This window comes from Rhincodon typus, chromosome 21 (assembly GCF_021869965.1).
Source record: "Rhincodon typus isolate 14 chromosome 21, sRhiTyp1.1, whole genome shotgun sequence".
NCBI lineage: Eukaryota > Metazoa > Chordata > Chondrichthyes > Orectolobiformes > Rhincodontidae > Rhincodon > Rhincodon typus.
The window spans coordinates 10,416,443-10,435,127 of NC_063352.1; the positions used below are offsets into that span (position 1 = coordinate 10,416,443).

The following is an 18,685-nucleotide window of genomic DNA, read 5'->3' on the forward strand; positions in this document are numbered from 1 at the left end:
TAAAGTGGACCAAATGCCTTCTTCACTATCGTGTCTACCTGTGACCCCACGTTCAAGGTGGAGGCATTTTATATTTTTCCTGCTGTTGTTTTGTCGTTTTTGGTAATGTGCATGCGCTATGAATTCCTTTGTTGATGTTTTTTTTATCAGTTCCTGGTAGATGAAGGGTGATTTATACAATTGTTGTTTGCATGCCTGGAGTTAATTAGCAGCAAACATATGGATGGCTTGTTTATGTTTGAGTCATGAGTATTGCTGAAGCTATGTGACTGTGGGCTGTCATCACAATTGTAAGGTTATCCAAGCATTGGCAAACAAACAAGATCAGGGCACAATAGCACTGGAAGAGGATGTAGTTATACAGGATAAAAAGAATGAACTTCAAAAAGTCCTTTGCACAAATTTCAGGGGGAGAAAAGAAGGAACAAGCGTCAAGAGTCTATCAGGTGTAGAGACCACCCCCCTGAACTGTGTTGTTGAGGAGAGTGATCCAGGAAGTTGACCCAGTGGCAGTAATGGAATGTCTATGTAGTTCCAAGTCAGGATGGTGTCTAACTTGGAAGAGATCTTGACAGTGGTTGTGTTCCCATGTATCTGCTGACATTCTAGGTGGAAGAAGGTGCAAATTTGGAAAGCTTGGTGAATTTCTGCAGTGCATCTTGTAGGTGGTATCCACTGCTGCCGCTACTGTACCCAATGGCAAAAAGCAGGAAGAGAAGGCATCTTGGGAGATTATATTGCCACGGCTGCAGAAGAGTGGAGATGGCAAGGGTAGACTCATACAGGTGGTCAACAAGGGGCAGCTTCTCAGAGTTTGGTGGTTGTGGTCAATTATAATGTCTCATGGATAAGGTGTGTTCAGAGATGCGTGAGGTGGATAGGGGAGGAAGTACAGAAATTTGTAAGATCAAGGCTAGGATAGGAGGTTTTGGGGTGGTGGGATATCACAGTCTTAGTGAACAAGGGGGAGAAGAGAAGCAGCAGAGATGGATGGTCTCATTCTTAGCGACAACATAGTTCATAAACATGTCATATTTGATGCTGGAGATAAAGGAGGAGGAGGAGGCAGAAGACAACTGGTTAAGCAAATGGCTGATAGCGGTGAAAAGAAGCTTACAGCTGTCCTTACAATCCACAATGGTCCTGGGAAAGTGATGAGCACTGGCAGAAGCAGAGCTGGGGTCGGGGCGGCGGGGTGTGGGGGTGCGCGGTTGGGGGAAGGGGCCTATAGTGTTTGATGTGTTCCGCTGAGACCTAGTGATGGCTGACTAAACCAGTTGTACACCTTCAACAATCAAATCTACAGTCCCTTGGATTTAAGGGAGAGGAAAGGAGGGCACACCAAGGTGGATGATTGGCTGGGAGAGAGTAAGGCTTTCAGTGGTGTGGAGAACACCAAGGCTAGACGTGAGGATGTCATTGAGAATATTGGTCACTGCAGGAGTATTATTGCAAATGGAGGAGGTGCTGGAAACAATGAGTGTTTCTTTTTCAGATCTAGGCATGACTCAGTCATGAGACCAGTGATATCCCCAAGAGAACAGCATTAGCAGTCAAAAGCTGTTTTATTTATTCGTCTCACACTAGATGTATAGTAAGAGACTGGGTGAAAAATCCTTTTGCCTGATATTAAATTGACAATTCTTGTACCTTTCAGCTATTTGTTTTTCCAGAATTAAACAGAATGCATGAGTGAGAAATGACAAATTATGGAAAATAAAGCACTCAGCACAGTTGACAAATTCAGTGGTTCATTTGACATAATTTCATTCTGTGTTGTATTCAATATCTCCACACTACCTCAACCAGAAAGACTAACTGTTCAGTCATGTGCACAGCGGAGCAACATCCCGTGAACAGCTTTATCAAGTTTAATAAGAAAATCTCACGAGACAACAATCTCATTACTCTCTATATTGAATTAAATGATTCTTTTTGTTTTCTGAAGAATTCCATGAAAGCTTATTTGGCCTCCTAGAACGAAGCAAGTGATATCAGACTGTTCCCTGCGTCTTTTTAATATTTTATTTCACATTCTCAAATTGATCATTCCGAAGCCATGCACTTCCTGTTCGGAAAATAAAACTCAACATTACAAAATTGAAGCATTCATTAAATGGAAAACACAGAACACCAGGCATGTGGTACCCTTACTACAAACTCAAAATATTAGCTTTCATTTTCAAATGTATTTATTGTGTAAGTGTTCTATTGAACTTCAATGGAAGTCCACGACACCAGGTTATAGTCCAACAGATTTATCGGAAATCACAGGGTCCAAAAGCTTGTGTTTTCAAATACACCTGTTGGACTATAACCTGGTGTCATGTGATTTCTGACTTTGTCCACCCCAGTCCTACACCAGCACCTTCACATCATTGAACTTGTTCATTGATGGTGGCCTTAGAATGATGTGGGCCATGGTGCGAAAGTTAATAAAACAGAGTGAGATGACCAGCAAGGAGCTTCTCAACATTGAGATCCAAAAGGCCTCCTCTCCTACCAAGTGCTGAAAGGTGAGATGAGATTCCCATTAACAAGAGGCCTAATTGCCTCAATTATCGTTCATTATCGCCCTCATTATTACCTAACTTCACCTCATTAAAATGCAGCTTCCTGTTCTCCCACCCACCGAGTAGAAACTAGATGCTGAGAATTCCAGACATGAAAGTCAAAGTGGGTATCTGGAGATTCCAGCTTGCCACCTGCTCTTGCAGGTGCTGCCCATGGCGAACGCCAGTCACCCATATCTCAGGGCACACTCCACAGGCATGGCCATTTACGTCAAACCCCACATCCATGAACATTTGTGTTGAATATGTACCACCTCATCACACCATCATGGCATATCTCTGGCTCACTGACAGTACACTTTTGCACTTCAGTCAGTGCTGGATCTTGGAGTGCATCAGTATCTCTCTCTCCTTGTAGTGATACTGCATGGACATTTTAGACACAGAGACTAGCACCCAACTCACAGTCTGGACTAGGGAGCAACTCAGGACTTTTCGCTCACTCCCTTAGTGCTCACTCACTTTGCATCTACTTCAATGCTCACAGTATCCCTGCCTTGCCTTGCGTTTTTGGTGCTTATCCATCGCAGCGAGAGCTGAAAGGCTCACCGTGCTTCTATCTTGTCTTGTTTTTTTATCAGGCAGATGCAAAACCAAGCAGCTGGTCATGGCTGTCAGCAGTTATCGAACTGGGGAGCAGACATGCACTTTCAGGGTTAGCCACACAAGTGCCAAACACACCGTATGTGCTTCAAATAAATGTTTCAAAGTCTAAGGGGAACAGTGTTAGATCAAGTCCAGGGAGGCATGAATCAAGCAGGGGGTCCAGGCACAGTAAGACAAGAGCAGATACTGATAGAAGTCCAGAGACATGAGGATGGCCAGTCAGTTGCTCGGGGTGATCACAGTGAGGGCATCCACAACTCGACAGTTTGGAATTGATCCAAAATCAGCCCTGAGGATCCCATGCAATCAGATTGGAAGTGAAGGGAAAACCTTTGGAGAGCTGCAGTTATCAGAAGTTACTCATATATCAGGCAGTCTTGCTAAGTTGCTCGATGGGGTAATTAGTTGAGTTGAGAAAACAGATTTACATCTGATGGGCTCAAAGCAAACTGAGGAATAAACACACTATTTGCTGAAAGCCTCCATAATTTCAGCATTCATTGTCAAAGAAAACAGATTCTTAACTAACAGCCTTGTTCTGTTACAAGATCCTTGTTTAGGATTAAAGCTTTGTAGCAACATGGCAAGTGGGAGGTGATGGGCTATTAATCCAGAGACCCAGGTAATGTCCTGGAGACCTGGGTTCAAATCCTACCATAACAGATGGTGGAATTTGAATTCAATTTTTTAAAAAATCTGGAATTAAGAGTCTAATAATGATCAAGAAACCACTGCCGATTGTCAGAAAAACCCTTCTGGCTCATTAATGTCCTTCAGGGAAGGAAATCTCCCATCCTTTCCCAGTCTGGCCTACATGTGACTCCACACTCACTGCAATGTGGTTGACTCTTAATTCCTCAACCTTCTCCCCCCAAAGGCAATTAAGGATGGGCAATAAATGCTGGCCTGACCAACAATGTGCATGTCCTGTGAATGAATACAAACAATATGGTAGGTGCTTCAGTCTGGAATCTAAGCTTTTGGGGTGGCAAAGTCATTGCAGAAAATCTGAAGGATGCAAAACCTATAGCTATAGAGTCAATGTTAATGTACTTTTTAAGCATTGGCCTGATAACCAATTTTGTTTCAAATGCTCTGATATTTTCAATTTTCATCATTGCTAACACAAAGACCAGCTTGGCATAATAAGTATAACTGAATCAAATTGAACATCGGATAATAAATTAACAGAAAAACAATTTTCTAGTGATTGAATTAACTTTCCCAATGTCCGATATATAGAATTGACGAGCATGTGCATATATAGCAGGAGTAGGATATCTGGCCCTCGAGTTGCCTCCAGCTTTAATAAGGTCATGGCTGATCTGAAAGCAATCTTAAATCCCACATTCCTGTGTGCCCCAGTAACCTTACACCCCTGGCTTACTCAGAACCTGTTTACCTCTGCTTTAAAAACATTCAAGGACTCTGTTTCCACCACCATCCCAAAAAAACAGACTCAAAGATTCAAATAGTCACCTCAACTCTGTTTTTTTAATGGGTTAGCCCTTATTTTTAAATAGTGATCCCTATTTCTAGATTCTCCTAAATATCCTCTCCACATCTACCATCCCAAAACTGCTTAGGATCTTATATGTTTCAATCAATCTGCCTCTCACTCTTCTGAACCCAGGCAGAGCCAAACCTGTCCGACCTTTTCTCATATGACAACTTGCCCTTTCCTGGTGTTAATCTGATAAACCTTCTCTGAAATTCTTCTGTTCATATTCTTCCCTAAATAAGGTGACCAACTCTGTATGCTGTATTCTGGATATACTCTCACAAGTATTCTGTATAACCGAACAATAATGTCCCTGCTTCTATACTTAATTCCACATGCAAGAAATAATAACACTGAATTCGTTTCCCTAATTACTTGCTGTACCTGCAATGTAGCCTTTTCTGATTCACGCACAAGGACCCTCAAATTCCTCTGAATTTCAGAGCTCTGCAGTCCCCCAGTATTTTGATAATATGAGATAACAAGGCGTAGAGCTGGATGAACACAGCAGGCCAAGCAGCATCAGAGGAGCAGGAAAGCTGACGTTTCGGGCCTAGACCCTTCTTCAGAAAATTTTGATAATATGCCTCTTTTTCTTTTGTTTTTCCTGCTAAAATGGATAATTTCACGCTGTCCCACATTATGCTCCATCTGCAACATCTTTGCCAACTCACACTACCTTCCTGTTTTTTTAAGCCTCTATATATTGCCTCACAACCTACTTTCCTACCTATCTTCATGTCATCAGCAAATTTGGCAAACGTACCTTCTGTCCCTTCAACCAATTCATTTATTTAAATTGAAAATAGTTGCAGTCTCAACACTGATCTCTACAGCACACCACTTGTTACATCTTGCCAACCTGAAAAAGACACATTTATTCATGCTCTCTACTTGCTGTTAACAAACCAATGATCTAACCAGGCCAGTACATCACCCCCTACCCCATGAGCTTTCCACATGAATCTTTAATGTGACACTTTATCAGATGCCTTCTGAAAATCTAAGTACACTACATCTACCCATTACCCTTTGTCCACAGCATGTTACTTTCTCCAGAAATTGTAATGTGTTAATTAAACATTATTTTCCTTGCACAGAACCATGTTGACTCTGTCTGATAACCTCAAACTTTTCAAAATGCCACGCTAGAACCTCTTTTGTAATAGCTCTGAACATTTTCCCTATTTCTAGGTGTTAAGCTAACTGCTGTGTTGTCTCCTACTTTCTACCTCGTTCGATTTTTGAATAAAAAAGTTACACTCACTATCTTCCAATCTAATGGGAATTTTGAATCAAGGGAATTTTGGAAAATTAAGAGCAATGCATCAACCATCTCTCTAACCACCACTTGTAAGCCCTGGGATAAAGTTCATCAGGACTTGTGATGTTCCTTCTTACAGCCTCATTCCAGTTGCAAAAAAGGACATTTTCTAGTCATGAAAGAAAATTATTTATATTCCTCTAAAGCAAACGATGGAGCCTCGGATCTTAATGGATATACTTTCTTATATTTTGGCAAAAAGACCTCAGACTGTGGTCTTTCTCCCCTGTGCCTTGGTGGCAGCTGCCCTGGCATTAGTGTATCCTTCAGCACATAATCCCAGACTTTGGAATGTGCCAGACTGCAACACTCAGTCAAGGTCAGCTCCATGTTCAGGAAGACCAACAGGTTTCGGGCAGACCGAAGAGCATCTTTCACTGAGTTGATGGTCCTCCAGGGGCTGTCGATGTTTATCTCAGTGTGTGTCCTGGGGAATAGACCTTGGAGCACAGAGTTCTGCATCACGGAACTACTCAAGACAAACCTCGATAAAAGCCACTGTATCGCTCTCCAGACCTTCTTTACAAAGGCACATTCCAGAAGGAGATATGTAACCGTGTCTTCAGTGCAGTGGCACAGAGAATCCAGACATACATGAAGGATCTCACAGGTAGTGCCATCTTACCACCAGCTGAGCTACGTCTTGGTGCTTGTTGGAAAGTTCTGGCAATGAGGCATCCTGGTGAATGACTTTGACAGTCTGCTCAAGGAACCACCTTACAGGATCAACCCTCTCCTTCTCCATCAGGGTCTCAAGGACATTGCGTGCTGACAAATTCCTGATGGACTTGTGGTCAAAAGTATTTTCCTTTGGAAATTTTTCCACAAGAGACAGGGTAATATAGAACAATCCAAATACGTCTAGTTGTTCCACAGTGAGGAGGCCAGAACCAAACTTCACATTACCAGGCACAGGTAGCTACCAATTCCACTCTCTGCCTCCTCCTTCTCTCTATTTCATGCTGTTGCAGAAACAAAGTGTTCTCCTTCCTCTTTTAGGTGCTGATGACTGTCTTTGGGTCCTCCTCTCTTCCACTCTGATGTTCATTTTAAAAATGTCTCAGACCCACTCATCTCTCAAATTGAAAACAAAATTTATTCATATTATGATCACTGCTACCTCGGCACTGCCTTCTCTCCGAGATTATTAATTAATTCCATCTCATTGCACAATACCAGTTCCAGTATAGCCTGCTGTCTGATTGGCTGTTCTAAGAAACCATCCCAAAATTGGGGGCAGCACGGTGGCTCAGTGGTTAGCACTACTGCATCACAGCGCCAGGGACCCAGGTTCGATTCCAGCCTCGGGCAACTGTCTGAGTGGAGTTTGCACATTCTCCTCGTGTCTGCGTGGGTTTCCTCCAGGTGCTCTGGTTTCCTCCCACAGTCTTAAAGATGTGCAGGGTAGGTGGATTGGCCATGCTAAACTGTCCATAGTGCCCAGGGATGTTTGGATTAGGTGGGTTAGACATAGGTAATGCAGGGATAGGGGAATGGGTCTGGGTGGGATGCTCTTTGGTGAGGTGGTGTGGACTTGTTGGGCCAAATGGCCAGTTTCCACACTGTAAGAATTCTATGAATTCACCATCTAGGCTACCCTTACCCACTTGCTGTCTATATGTAGGTTCAAATCACCCATGATTATTGCCATATCTTTCTGACAAGCTCCCAGTATTTCTTCCTTTATGTTTCACTTTACCACAAGTGACTTCTTACCTTTGTTATTTCTCAACACAACTCAAACTGTTCCCACATCCTTATCCCCTGCATTTGTCCCTCAACTAACATCACTAAAAAGCAAATGGTTGTTCTTGCAAGATATGTAATGCACAAGTTACTCTTTCATGAGAATAGAAAGTCATCATCCATTATTAACAGAACATTCATAATCAGTACAGAATTTTTATTTACTAACATTTAACTTTCAAGAGAAATCAGAAAATCTCTCCAAGATGCAATTCCATCCCTAAAACCATATTGTTTAAACAAACATCAAGAGTTTATCTCATCAAATTGAAAAAAAATTGGCAAAGTTGTTTAATTATTATATACCAATTAATTTACCCCAGCAGAAAGTATCTGACCCAGGTCCCTGCTAATGGTTTCACAATTCTGTGTATTTTTTAATGATGTGATTAAATTTTGTAGAGACTTGAATTTATGAATAAACAGAAGACGAGTATTTAAGCAAATACAGTGTTTGATGAAGTGTTTTATGACTCAGAAATTCTTCCTCATTTCCTGAATTAAACCTAAATGTTGAAAGTGAAATTTTAAGAGAACAGAGTGGGCAGTGGATTAAGATATTTCTTAAATTTATAAGACCTGGCTTTGAATCCAGTCATGACTAATGGATGTCTGCTTTCCATGCCACAACGCATTACACAGTGGGTAAAAATAAAACCAAAGCTAGCATTTCCTTTGCATTTCACAGCCTCAAGTTGCCCTGAAGTGTTTCAGTTACTGTTGCAAAATAGGAATTGCAACAATCAATCTTTATACAGCAAGGCAATGCAGACAGCAATGAGATGAACGATCTAGTTTGATTCCGTGGGATTGGTTTATGGGAAAATATTGGCCAAGATACCAGAATTGTTCTGTTGTTCTTCAAAAGGCCCATCCACCATTTTTGATGTCAGTTCAATGTCTCATCTGAAAGACAGCATGACCACAGTACTCCACTGAAGTCTCAGTCCAGGTTATCTGCTCAAGACGCAAGTGTGAATTGAACCCATAACGTTTTTAAGCTAAAGCTGTCTTCTAAGCATACAGTAGTAGGACACAACACTCAAAATTTGATACATCCATCAACAATAGATGGTGACAGTCTTGTTTGACTGATCCGGTCATTAGAAATCCTGTGGTTTGGTATTCGTCAAAGGCTATAACATCCAACTTTAATTGGGCTTCATTTTAACATTCAAACCATCTTGTTCAAATGCTCTCGCCAATCCATCGAAATGCTAGTGAAGACAGCTCTGCTGCCTTTAGGTGAATGACCTTGTTACAAATCTTCCCTGCATAACTCTGAAATTCATTTTGAGAAATCGCACTCCGCGTACTATAAAATCTTAAGTATGTTAAGTCATTATTCTTCAGAACTAGTTATCATCAGTCTGTACATTTCTTTGTCAGGAAAGTCCCTGCTTTCAAAGAGAAGAAAGCTGATTCATGATCAGACAATGTCAGGTAATATTGCACTCTACCTGTATAGAGACCAGAATAATTAACAAAACAATCACCAGAAGCCTTCATTTGCAAAAGACTTTATAGAGTGATGATAATTATTGGTGCATTTTCCAAGAACTTACAATTTGTTTAAAATTTAACGGAAAACATTGTTGAGCTCTGGTTCCTTGTTTTATTGCTTGGAACAAATTCTAGATCGACAAAGGCAGTCATTTTTGTCGCAGTCACTCTCACCTCTCTCATTTGTGGCCATGAACACAACCCATAATTAAACACAATGAATGTCCATATGGTAGCATTAGGGAAAAGGTCTCATTACACTAAGTCATGACTTGGCACTAGTTTTCTCTTTCTTCCCCTCTAAATTGAATGCCAGTTTTGGACTCTCATTGTTTCCAGCTCCTGATGATATCTGGGGATATTTACTGCTCCAAGTGATTTAGCTGACTCAGTGCAATTATTTGCCTACATTTCAAGACACTAGCAGTAAGAAAAGATCATGTTATTCTGTGCGATGCCATATTGTGGGTGAGCAGAATGCAATAAGCACAATCTACCAACCTCAGGAAACACTTCAGACAGGGCAAGGATTCCTACCTTGAGTATATAACTGAACACACGTATCGTTAAGATCAAGAAACAGTGACTGTACAGCAAAATACTTCATCCCCAAAAACTGTTCAATAATAAACTATTTTTAAAGTGCTGCACAAACAGTTTAAATGTGAACAGAAGATGTTGGAAATGGTCAGAAGGCCTGGCAGCATTTATGGAAAGGAACATAGGAACATTGGACTATTGGAACTGGTGTAGGCCATTCAGCTCCTTGAGCCTATTCTGCTAATCAATGAGATCATGGCTGATCTGTGGCCTAACTCCATAGACCTGCCTTTGGCCCATATCCCTTAATATCTTTGCTTAACATTTTTTTTAATCTATCACAGATTTAAAATTAACAACTGATCCAGCATCCACTGCCACTTGTTGGAGAGAGTTCCAAACAGTTGCCATTGTTTGTGTGTAGACGTGCTCCCTAACAACTCTCCTGAGCAGTCGTGCCCTAATTCTCAGACTATGTCCCCTCGCTCTAGAATTTCCAACCAGTGGAAATAGTTTATCTTTACCCAATCAGTTTTTTCCTGTTAATATCTCAAAGACTTTGATCAGATCAATCCTTAACCTTCTAAATTCTAGCAAAGCCAGACTTAATTTGTATAATCTCTCCTCATAACTAAACCCCTGAAGTACAGCTATCAATCTTGTAAACCTACATTGAACTCCCTTCAAGGGCTCCCTAGGGTGTAGTGCCCAGATCTGCTCACAGTACTCCATGTGGGGTCTGACCAGGGTTTTGTACAACTGTAGCTTAATGTCTGTGTCCTTATACTCGAGTCCTCTCAACATAAAGGCCAGTATTCCATTAGCCTTCTTGATTATTTTCTGTACCTGTTTGTGACATTTTAAGGATCTACGTACCTGAACCTCCAAATCTCTTCGGAAATTCAATGTATTTAACTTCATACCATCTAGAAAGTTCCCTGATCTATCCTTTATTGGTGCAAAATGGTTAATTGCACATTTGCTTACATGGAACTCCATCTGCCAGAGTTTTGCCCATTTACCTAGTCTTTCAATATCCCTTTGTAATTTTATGCTATTGTCTACACTGTCTACAGTGCTGCCTAACTTTGTGTCATCAGCAAATTGGGATATATGACTTTCAGAGCCACTATCTGAATCGTTAACAAATAATGTGAATATTTCAGGCTGTAACACAGGACACACACATGAGCTGAATTTACTGCAGGCAGCAATGGCCCTGATGAAAAACTGAGGGTGGCCCTTGCTTCCACAGCTGTTGCTAGGAGACCTAACCCCAGCTGAGCCAATCAAAGCAAAGGTATCAGGGCCCCCATCTCTTTAAGGGTTGAGATCTCACCCTAAGACGGTCTTCCAAACAATGGGCTTCAGTCTGTGCAGTGGCACAATATGTCTGCCTGTGACCGATGCTCCCCCTGCGCATGAACCTAAACCTATAGAGATTTTGAGTGAAATCCTATGTGGCTTGTACCAACATATGAATTATGAGCTGGTGTAGGCCATTCAGTCCCTCAAATACATTATAAGGTTATCTTCGTTCAATACTCCATATGGGAGCTAAAATTCTTCAGAGTTCCGTAAGACCATTAGATATAGGAGCAGAATAGGCCATTCAACCCACTGAGTCTGCTCCACCATTTGATCATGACTGATATGTTTCTTAACTCCATTCTCCTGCCTTCTCCCCTAACCTTTGATCCCCTTACTAATCAAGAACATATCTATCTCTGTCTTAAAGACACTCAATGACTTGACCTCCACAGACCTCTGTGACAATGGGTTCCACAGATTCACCATCTTCTGGCTGAAGAAATTTCTCCTCATCTCAATTCTAAAGGGCAAACCTTTCATTCTGAGGCTGTGCCCATGGCTCCTAGTCTCTCCTACTCGTGGAAACATCTTCTCCATATCCACTCCATCCAGACCTCATAGTGTTCTGTAAGTTTCAATCAGATGCCTCCGTCATCCTTCTAAACTCCATTAAGTACAGACCCAGAGTCCTCAACCACTCCTCATATGACCTTTATTTTCATAAGCTATTGAAGGTGTCAACATTTGATGATGTGGAGATGCTGGTATTGGACTGGTGTGGACAAAGTCAGAAGTTACACAACACCAGATTATAGTCCAAATAAAAACTGAAAGAACTGCGGATGCTGTGAATCAGGAACAAAAACAAAGTTGCTGGAAAAGCCCAGCAGATCTGGCAGCATCTGCGAAGGAAAAATCAGAGTTAATGTTTTGGGTCCGGTGACCCTTCCTCAGAACTGATGTTGGCTGGGAAAACGTCAGTTTATATGCCATATTTTTTCCCAGCCACCATCAGTTCTGAGAAAGGGTCACCGAATCCAAAATGTTAACTCTGTTTTTTTCCTTCACAGATGCTGCCAGACCTGCTGAGTTTTTCCAGCAACTTTGTTTTTGCACCAGGTTATAGTCCAACAGGTTTATTTAAAATCACAAGCTTTCGAAGTGCTGCGCTTTTGTCAGCAGAAGTGAACATTTGATGAATGAGATCACAATGCGAGGGTTCATCCAAAGAGCAGCAGGTTAAATATTTTGCTAAATATTTGAAGCTGCTATAGTGATGAACCTGAGATTTCACTGGGGGCTGAATGTGCCTTTGGAGTCACTGAAGAGCCAATTATGAAGGTACCATCACTTATGAAAGCTTGTGGCCTGAGGAGATGAAAGTATCAATTGAACATTTAGAATCTGAAAAGGGAGAATGATCAGAGCTGGCCTGTTGCTGTATGATCAGGTTAATTAACTGATGCAACGATAAGATGCTGACAGATCAGAGACAGGAATGATTGATCTTTACTTTTACTTGTACAAGAAAGTTTCAAGCAATTTGTGTACGGCTGCACAGTCTGTGTGGGGTGAGAGCATAGCTGTTAATTGCTTTACTTGTGCAATCTTCGAAGGATCATCCTTTGTAGCATGGAAGGATGTGCTTAAGCTGTAAAATTCTAACTCCTTATATGTAGCTGGCTGCACTGTCATTAATAGTGGATCAGGATAAAGCCAATGGAGAGAATGGTTAAGCTCGCATTAATATTTAAACTTTTACCTTTGAACATTTTACGACAGATTTGCAGTACGCAGGAAACCTTCAGAATGATTTACTCATTTCGACACGTCCCTTTATGCTTTAGAAGATTCTGTTGCAGAACCGCAAGAGTGTAAAGTGTCCAAGCCACACAAACATGGAGCAGGATATGCTGGATGAAAACAAGCAAGGACACACCTACAGCTAAAAGACCAGGGATTCTTATTCCACAGAGCTACATGGGTCAGAAAACTGGGCACTGGATTGCACTGATGGTTAAACTGTTGAACTGTAAAACATAGGAGCAAAAGTAGGCCATTCAGCCCATCATTTCTGCTCTGCCATTCATTGAAATCATGACTGATTGAAAATCCTCAACTCCATTTTCTCGCCTTTTCCCCATAACCCTTGATTCCCTTACTGAGTAAAAACACTCTCCATCTCAGTACTGAATATATTTAATGCCTCAGCCTCTTTGCAATAAAGAATCCACAGATCCCACTACCTTTTGAGAGAAGAAATTCATCATTTCTGTCTTAAAAATGCAACCCTGTATTCTGAGCATATGCCCTCTGGTCTTTAATTCTCCCACCAGGGGAAACATCCTTTCCACACCCACGCTGTCAAGTCCCCTAACCATCTTACACATAATGGTTCTAAAAATAACACATCTCCCTTTGCTCTGGTAAGCAGACAATTAACAAATAGAAGATAATGCAGTTAAGAAATACTCAACATAAAATAGTGCACAGAAATCTCGAGGAACATTTGACTAAACAATGAGAAAGCACATGTGTCAAAGGACACAAACACAGAGAAGGAGCAGAATTAAGCTCTAAAGTTAGAAACAAAGGACTGAAGCTCAATAAAATTGTGCTGGAAGGTAACTGGGCAACAAGAACAAGTTGGTTAAACTGCAATTAAAGTTTAATTCGTTATATAATTTAAACATGTTTTATTAACAAGATGTCAGTCTACCAGATTACTTTTAAAACCACAATCTACTGACAAGGGTGAAGTGAGTTGAGCCTTTCCAGGATTTTGATCAAATTTTAAAGACTTCCCTGCCTATCCTTAGATTTTCTTGTGTCTGATAAGATGCAAAATTGTGATTTTTTTTTTCCTCTGCTGCTATCTTTAATTGATCAATTATGTTTCAAGGTGTTCGTACCTTGTGTTCATTAACTTCAGCAGCTGTCTGCCTGGCTGAAGTTAATTCTGTTGAAATCCTGATGACATGCTTGTGCCTGCAATCCATGGGTGAGAGTTTGGTTTTCTCAAAATTCCACCCACTGACAAGACAAGAATAATGGTGAGCATAATGAATTAGTCAAGGGAGAGTCCAAATATCTGATTCCACCATCGAGATAGACTTTTGTGATTAATCTTTCCCTCCTTTAGAGAGCACAATGAATTAACTACCCTTTCCCAATCAGCTTCTGTCAAATTGAGATACTCGATGCTTCAGACGCTTGACAACCTGATGGCTTTGCTCCTCAGCCTTAAGATTGCAAGAAGTATACTGTTTCGGCTACCTCTAGTGGAGCTTTCTCAATGGTCCTCGTCTTCACTTTCACTATAAACTCTAAAACTGCAGTAAATGCCTCAATGTGACCCTGGCCCAACACACCACACAATTAGAGAAAGGGATACACACCAGCTTCAGATTCATGGATGGCACTTCAGAACAAAAAGAAAACAGGAAGTTTGTGGGGCAGAGAGGGAAGTCAAGGCAGGATCATGTAGCAGCAGGAACTTCGTCCCTCCCTCAACGCTTCCCAAATACACACTATCTATCCTTTTCACTCCCTGCCTGCCACGCACTTTCTTTTTCACTGCCTCCCCCGCAAAATCTATCTGTCTCCAAAATCCTCACCCTTTCTTTCTGTCTCTCTTTCTTTCTCTCTCCCTCCCCCCTCCCTTCCTTCCACATACTCTCCCTCCATCTCTGGATGCAACCAAAGCTGAATACAGTAGCTCACCAGCTCCAGTGGAGGAGATACCTGAAGGCATTCGGAGGGGAAATTGGATACCCATCCTGACTGAGGTTTTTGTCGATGGACTTCATACTCAATTTAACTTACCGCAGGGGTGACTTCCCCTGCCCTACTCCAACCAAAAACCATGGCTGCAGAAACAGAAGTTACACCTTGCAGAGCGGGAGTTACATGGTATAAGTGGAAGAAAGTCCAACGTTCAAGGGATGCTGCAAAGGATACTACAGTATAAAGATGGTAGAGAATGCAGGAAGATTCTATATCTTTCAATGAATCAAGTTCAGATGCAACTTCAAGAAATGACCAAGATGGGTGTCATTTCCCATGTAACCAAATGGCTGTCAGGCAATGTTCCTATCCCCAAACCCTATGAGCTCACCAGAATATGAGTTGACCTAACACAGCTCAACAAAATAGTCATAACAGAAATGCACACCACTGATGAGAGTCTAGAAGAGTTTAGTTTTTATAAAACCTAATACCAACAGTGGGTTCAAGCAAATCACATTGGATGAACAATCAAAACTGTTTACTACATTCAGCTCTCATTTGGGAGATATTGTTTCAACAGTCTGCTGCCAGAAACCTTCCAACATACAATGTCCATTGTATTGTGAGGTTTGAAAGGGTCCTTTTGATGACATATTGATACATGGAGATTCAATTGAAAAGCATGACCAGAGAGTGTCAATGTGGCATTAAAATGCCCACAGGATGCAGTGTTTACTCTCTGTGAGAAGTGTGAATGCTCCAAGGAAGTTATTCACTTCTTGACAAACATTATTGACAAAGATGCGATAAAGCTAGATCCACAGTAGCTGAAGGTAGTTACCAATCTGAAATTGGAGGGCAGCATCAGTAAAACCCAGGAGCCAGCTTTGATTTCTCGCCTGGCATTCCCAGGTATCTGGGTTCAACCAGCACAAGCTATGGGGCAGGTCCTGATTTGCAGTGAGTGAAGTGGCATTGTTTGACTTTGATTGAAAGTGCCAGAACCTTTGACCCAGTGCCCCCAGTGGCAAGGATGTCCAGCTTGTTCAGCATTCCATTCGCCAAGTTAAAAGGACAATATTGCTGTATTGATATTGAGCTGAGAAGCATGTGACCACATGAGATAACTCCCCTTGTCAGCTATAACACTATCCAACATTCTCAGTGCTCTACTTGGGTTTCAAAATGGAAAGTCTTGGCCAACTCTCTTTGTGATTGCAATTTTTTTTTCCTTTATTCAGTCACAGGATGAGGGTGTTGCTGGCTAGTCAGCATTTATTGCCCATCCCTAATTGCTGTGGGTCTGGAGTCACATGTAGGCCAGACCAGGTAAGGATGGCAGCTTGCTTCCCTAAAGGACGTTAGTGAACCAGATGGGTTTTTTCCACTGACAATTGACAATGGATTCACAGTCATCATTAGATTCTCAATGCCAGATATTTACTGAATTCAGATTCTACCATGACAGGATTCAAACCCAGGTCCCCAGAACATTATCTGGGTCTCTGGATTGAAAGTCCAGTGATAATACCACTAGGCCATCACCCCCCCATGCAAACTGCCAGCTATAATATGCTAATAGTTCTTCTCCTTGCAGATTACAGGACTAGCCGCATAAAACCCACAATTCCCTGTAAAGTTCCCTCTCAGTCACTAATCTCGCATTAGTAAACACAATTAGATTAGTTAAAATGCAGCTTTTTTTAAACAAAACTTTCAATGATTTCTCCTCATGCTTCCTGCCTTGAATGAAGTAACAAGACGACAATTCTTCAAGCTGCCGTTGATAATGAATTTGGTTTTAGCTAATCATATATCGGGATTCAACAAACATGTTGGGATGATTTTTCAATAAACTATGATGCTAATTACCGATAAATGCGTAGTGATAAAGGATTCTTTCCTTGACACTGTAACCATTTAAATGTTAAGATACTCAATGATTGTTCAGCACAGCATGAATCGAGGCTTACACACAGCTCAATCCTAAACAGAAGCGTAAATACAGTGTAAGTAGAGCACTGAATGTAGGAAGGGTCACCGGACCCGAAACGTTAATTCTGTTTTTTTTTCCTTCACAGATGCTGCCAGACCTGCTGAGTTTTTCCAGCAACTTTGTTTTTGTCGCTGAATGTAGGTGCCTGATATATAAATGTGCTCTAAAACTCTAGGAAGCTCTGTAGGCACTTATTCATTCCAAAAAGGCAGAAGATTTTCCAGAAACCGTTCTGTATGTTTAACCACATACAATAAAAGGTGCTTTTTAAAAGAAGGTTAGCACTTTGAGCTATGCCACTGAGTCTGACAAAACACAAACTTAAACAGAATAGATTTGTATGTGCATAATTGTCAGTGTTGTTAAAATCATGACGAATTACTTTCTTTTTCATCAACTGCACGTTAAGTTTAATTTTAGTTACTGCTGGAATTCTTACACTTCTGCACTTTTTCTAAATTAAGTATCTGAATACTGATTTGTGATAGGAGTGTGTAAAGAGGCCTATAATTCAAAAAAGGTTAAATTGACCTCCTGAACATTGTGCAATTAACAGTTTACACTTGCACGCATTCTAGACAGTTTTCATATATTTTTGGCAGAGTCAGACCTGTTTAGATGATTACACTAATGAAGCTGACTCACTTCCTCATGCCACCTTCCAAATGAATTTAGTTTCAACTTCTACCAACAGCCCAAGTTCCTGTTCCAACAGGGACAGAACAAGCGGCATTCTCAGCTCCTATTCCAACTACTTGGGCACATCTCCCAGCCTGACGTTCCAGGGCAGCAGTGAAGGATTGCCACACTGAAAAAGATGCCAATGATTGGTTAAGATGTACATTGAGGCGCTGTGTGCCCTCTTGGGTAGACACGGAAGATCTCAAAGCCACTATTTTGAAGAAGAACCCAGAAGTTCTCCTGGTCAATGTTTATCCCGCAACAAACATTTGAAGAATATTATCTCATTGCCATTCACGAGAGTTTGTTCTGCGCAAATTTATTCTTTCGTTTCCTGTGTTGTATCTGTAACAATACTGTAAAGCACTCTGGGATATGATCATATCATGAAAGGTAAAATACAAATGAATAAAGGCAACATTTTCAGAAGAAGTTCTGAAGAAGAGTTATATCAGACTGGAAATGTTAATTTCTATTTTTCTCTCCCCAGATGCTGCCAGATCTGCTGAATTTCTCCAGCACATTCTGTGCTTATATTATATGGAAATGAAAGGGTTTTTTTCTCTACAGTAAGTCCCTATTAAACACTGCCCCATGGTACATTGTTTGTGCCAAAGTCGTTCAGTCAATTTGGCCTGTAATCTCAGTTTGAGACATGAGCTGTGTCTTTTATCCAATATGACCTGGGGCCAATTGACACCATCTGGGAGTGGACTTTGCTGTTCTCTAACCTACTGGCTTTGGAATCTATGTTCGCAACCAAGGAGGGTCATAGGCCCAGATTTGATCTGAAGCTCCAGGGTTGTGAGAGCGCAGGACCCGACGTGCAGAAGTGCCAAGTTGAGTTTGTTATAAGAGATAGTAGGAACTGCAGATGCTGGAGAATCTGAGATAACAAGGTGTAGAGCTGGATGAACACAGCAGGCCAAGCAGCATCGGAGGAGCAGGAAGGCTGACGTTACGGGCCGAGACCCTTCTTCAGAAATAGGGGAGGGGAAGGGAGTTCTGAAATAAATAGGGAGAGAGGGGGAGGCGGATAGAAGATGGATAAAGGAGAGGATAGGTGGAGAGGAAACAGACAGGTCAAAGAGGCAGGGATGGAGTCAGTAGAGGTGAGTGTAGGTGGGGAGTTAGGGAGGGGATAGGTCAGTCCAGGGAGGACGGACGTCAAGGGG

At 41.4% G+C, this 18,685-nt stretch overlaps 1 protein-coding gene across 1 annotated transcript in view; it reads left to right on the forward strand.

Moving 5' to 3' along the window:
- Window positions 1-3,390: 3,390 nt before the first annotated feature.
- LOC109910874 (thioredoxin domain-containing protein 11) overlaps window positions 3,391-18,685 on the forward strand; it is a 151,818-nt gene continuing 136,523 nt past the window's right edge. The window contains exon 1 of the mRNA XM_048609678.1: window positions 3,391-3,576. Coding sequence (XP_048465635.1) covers window positions 3,391-3,576 — 186 coding nt within the window. The remainder of the gene's footprint in view (window positions 3,577-18,685) is intronic.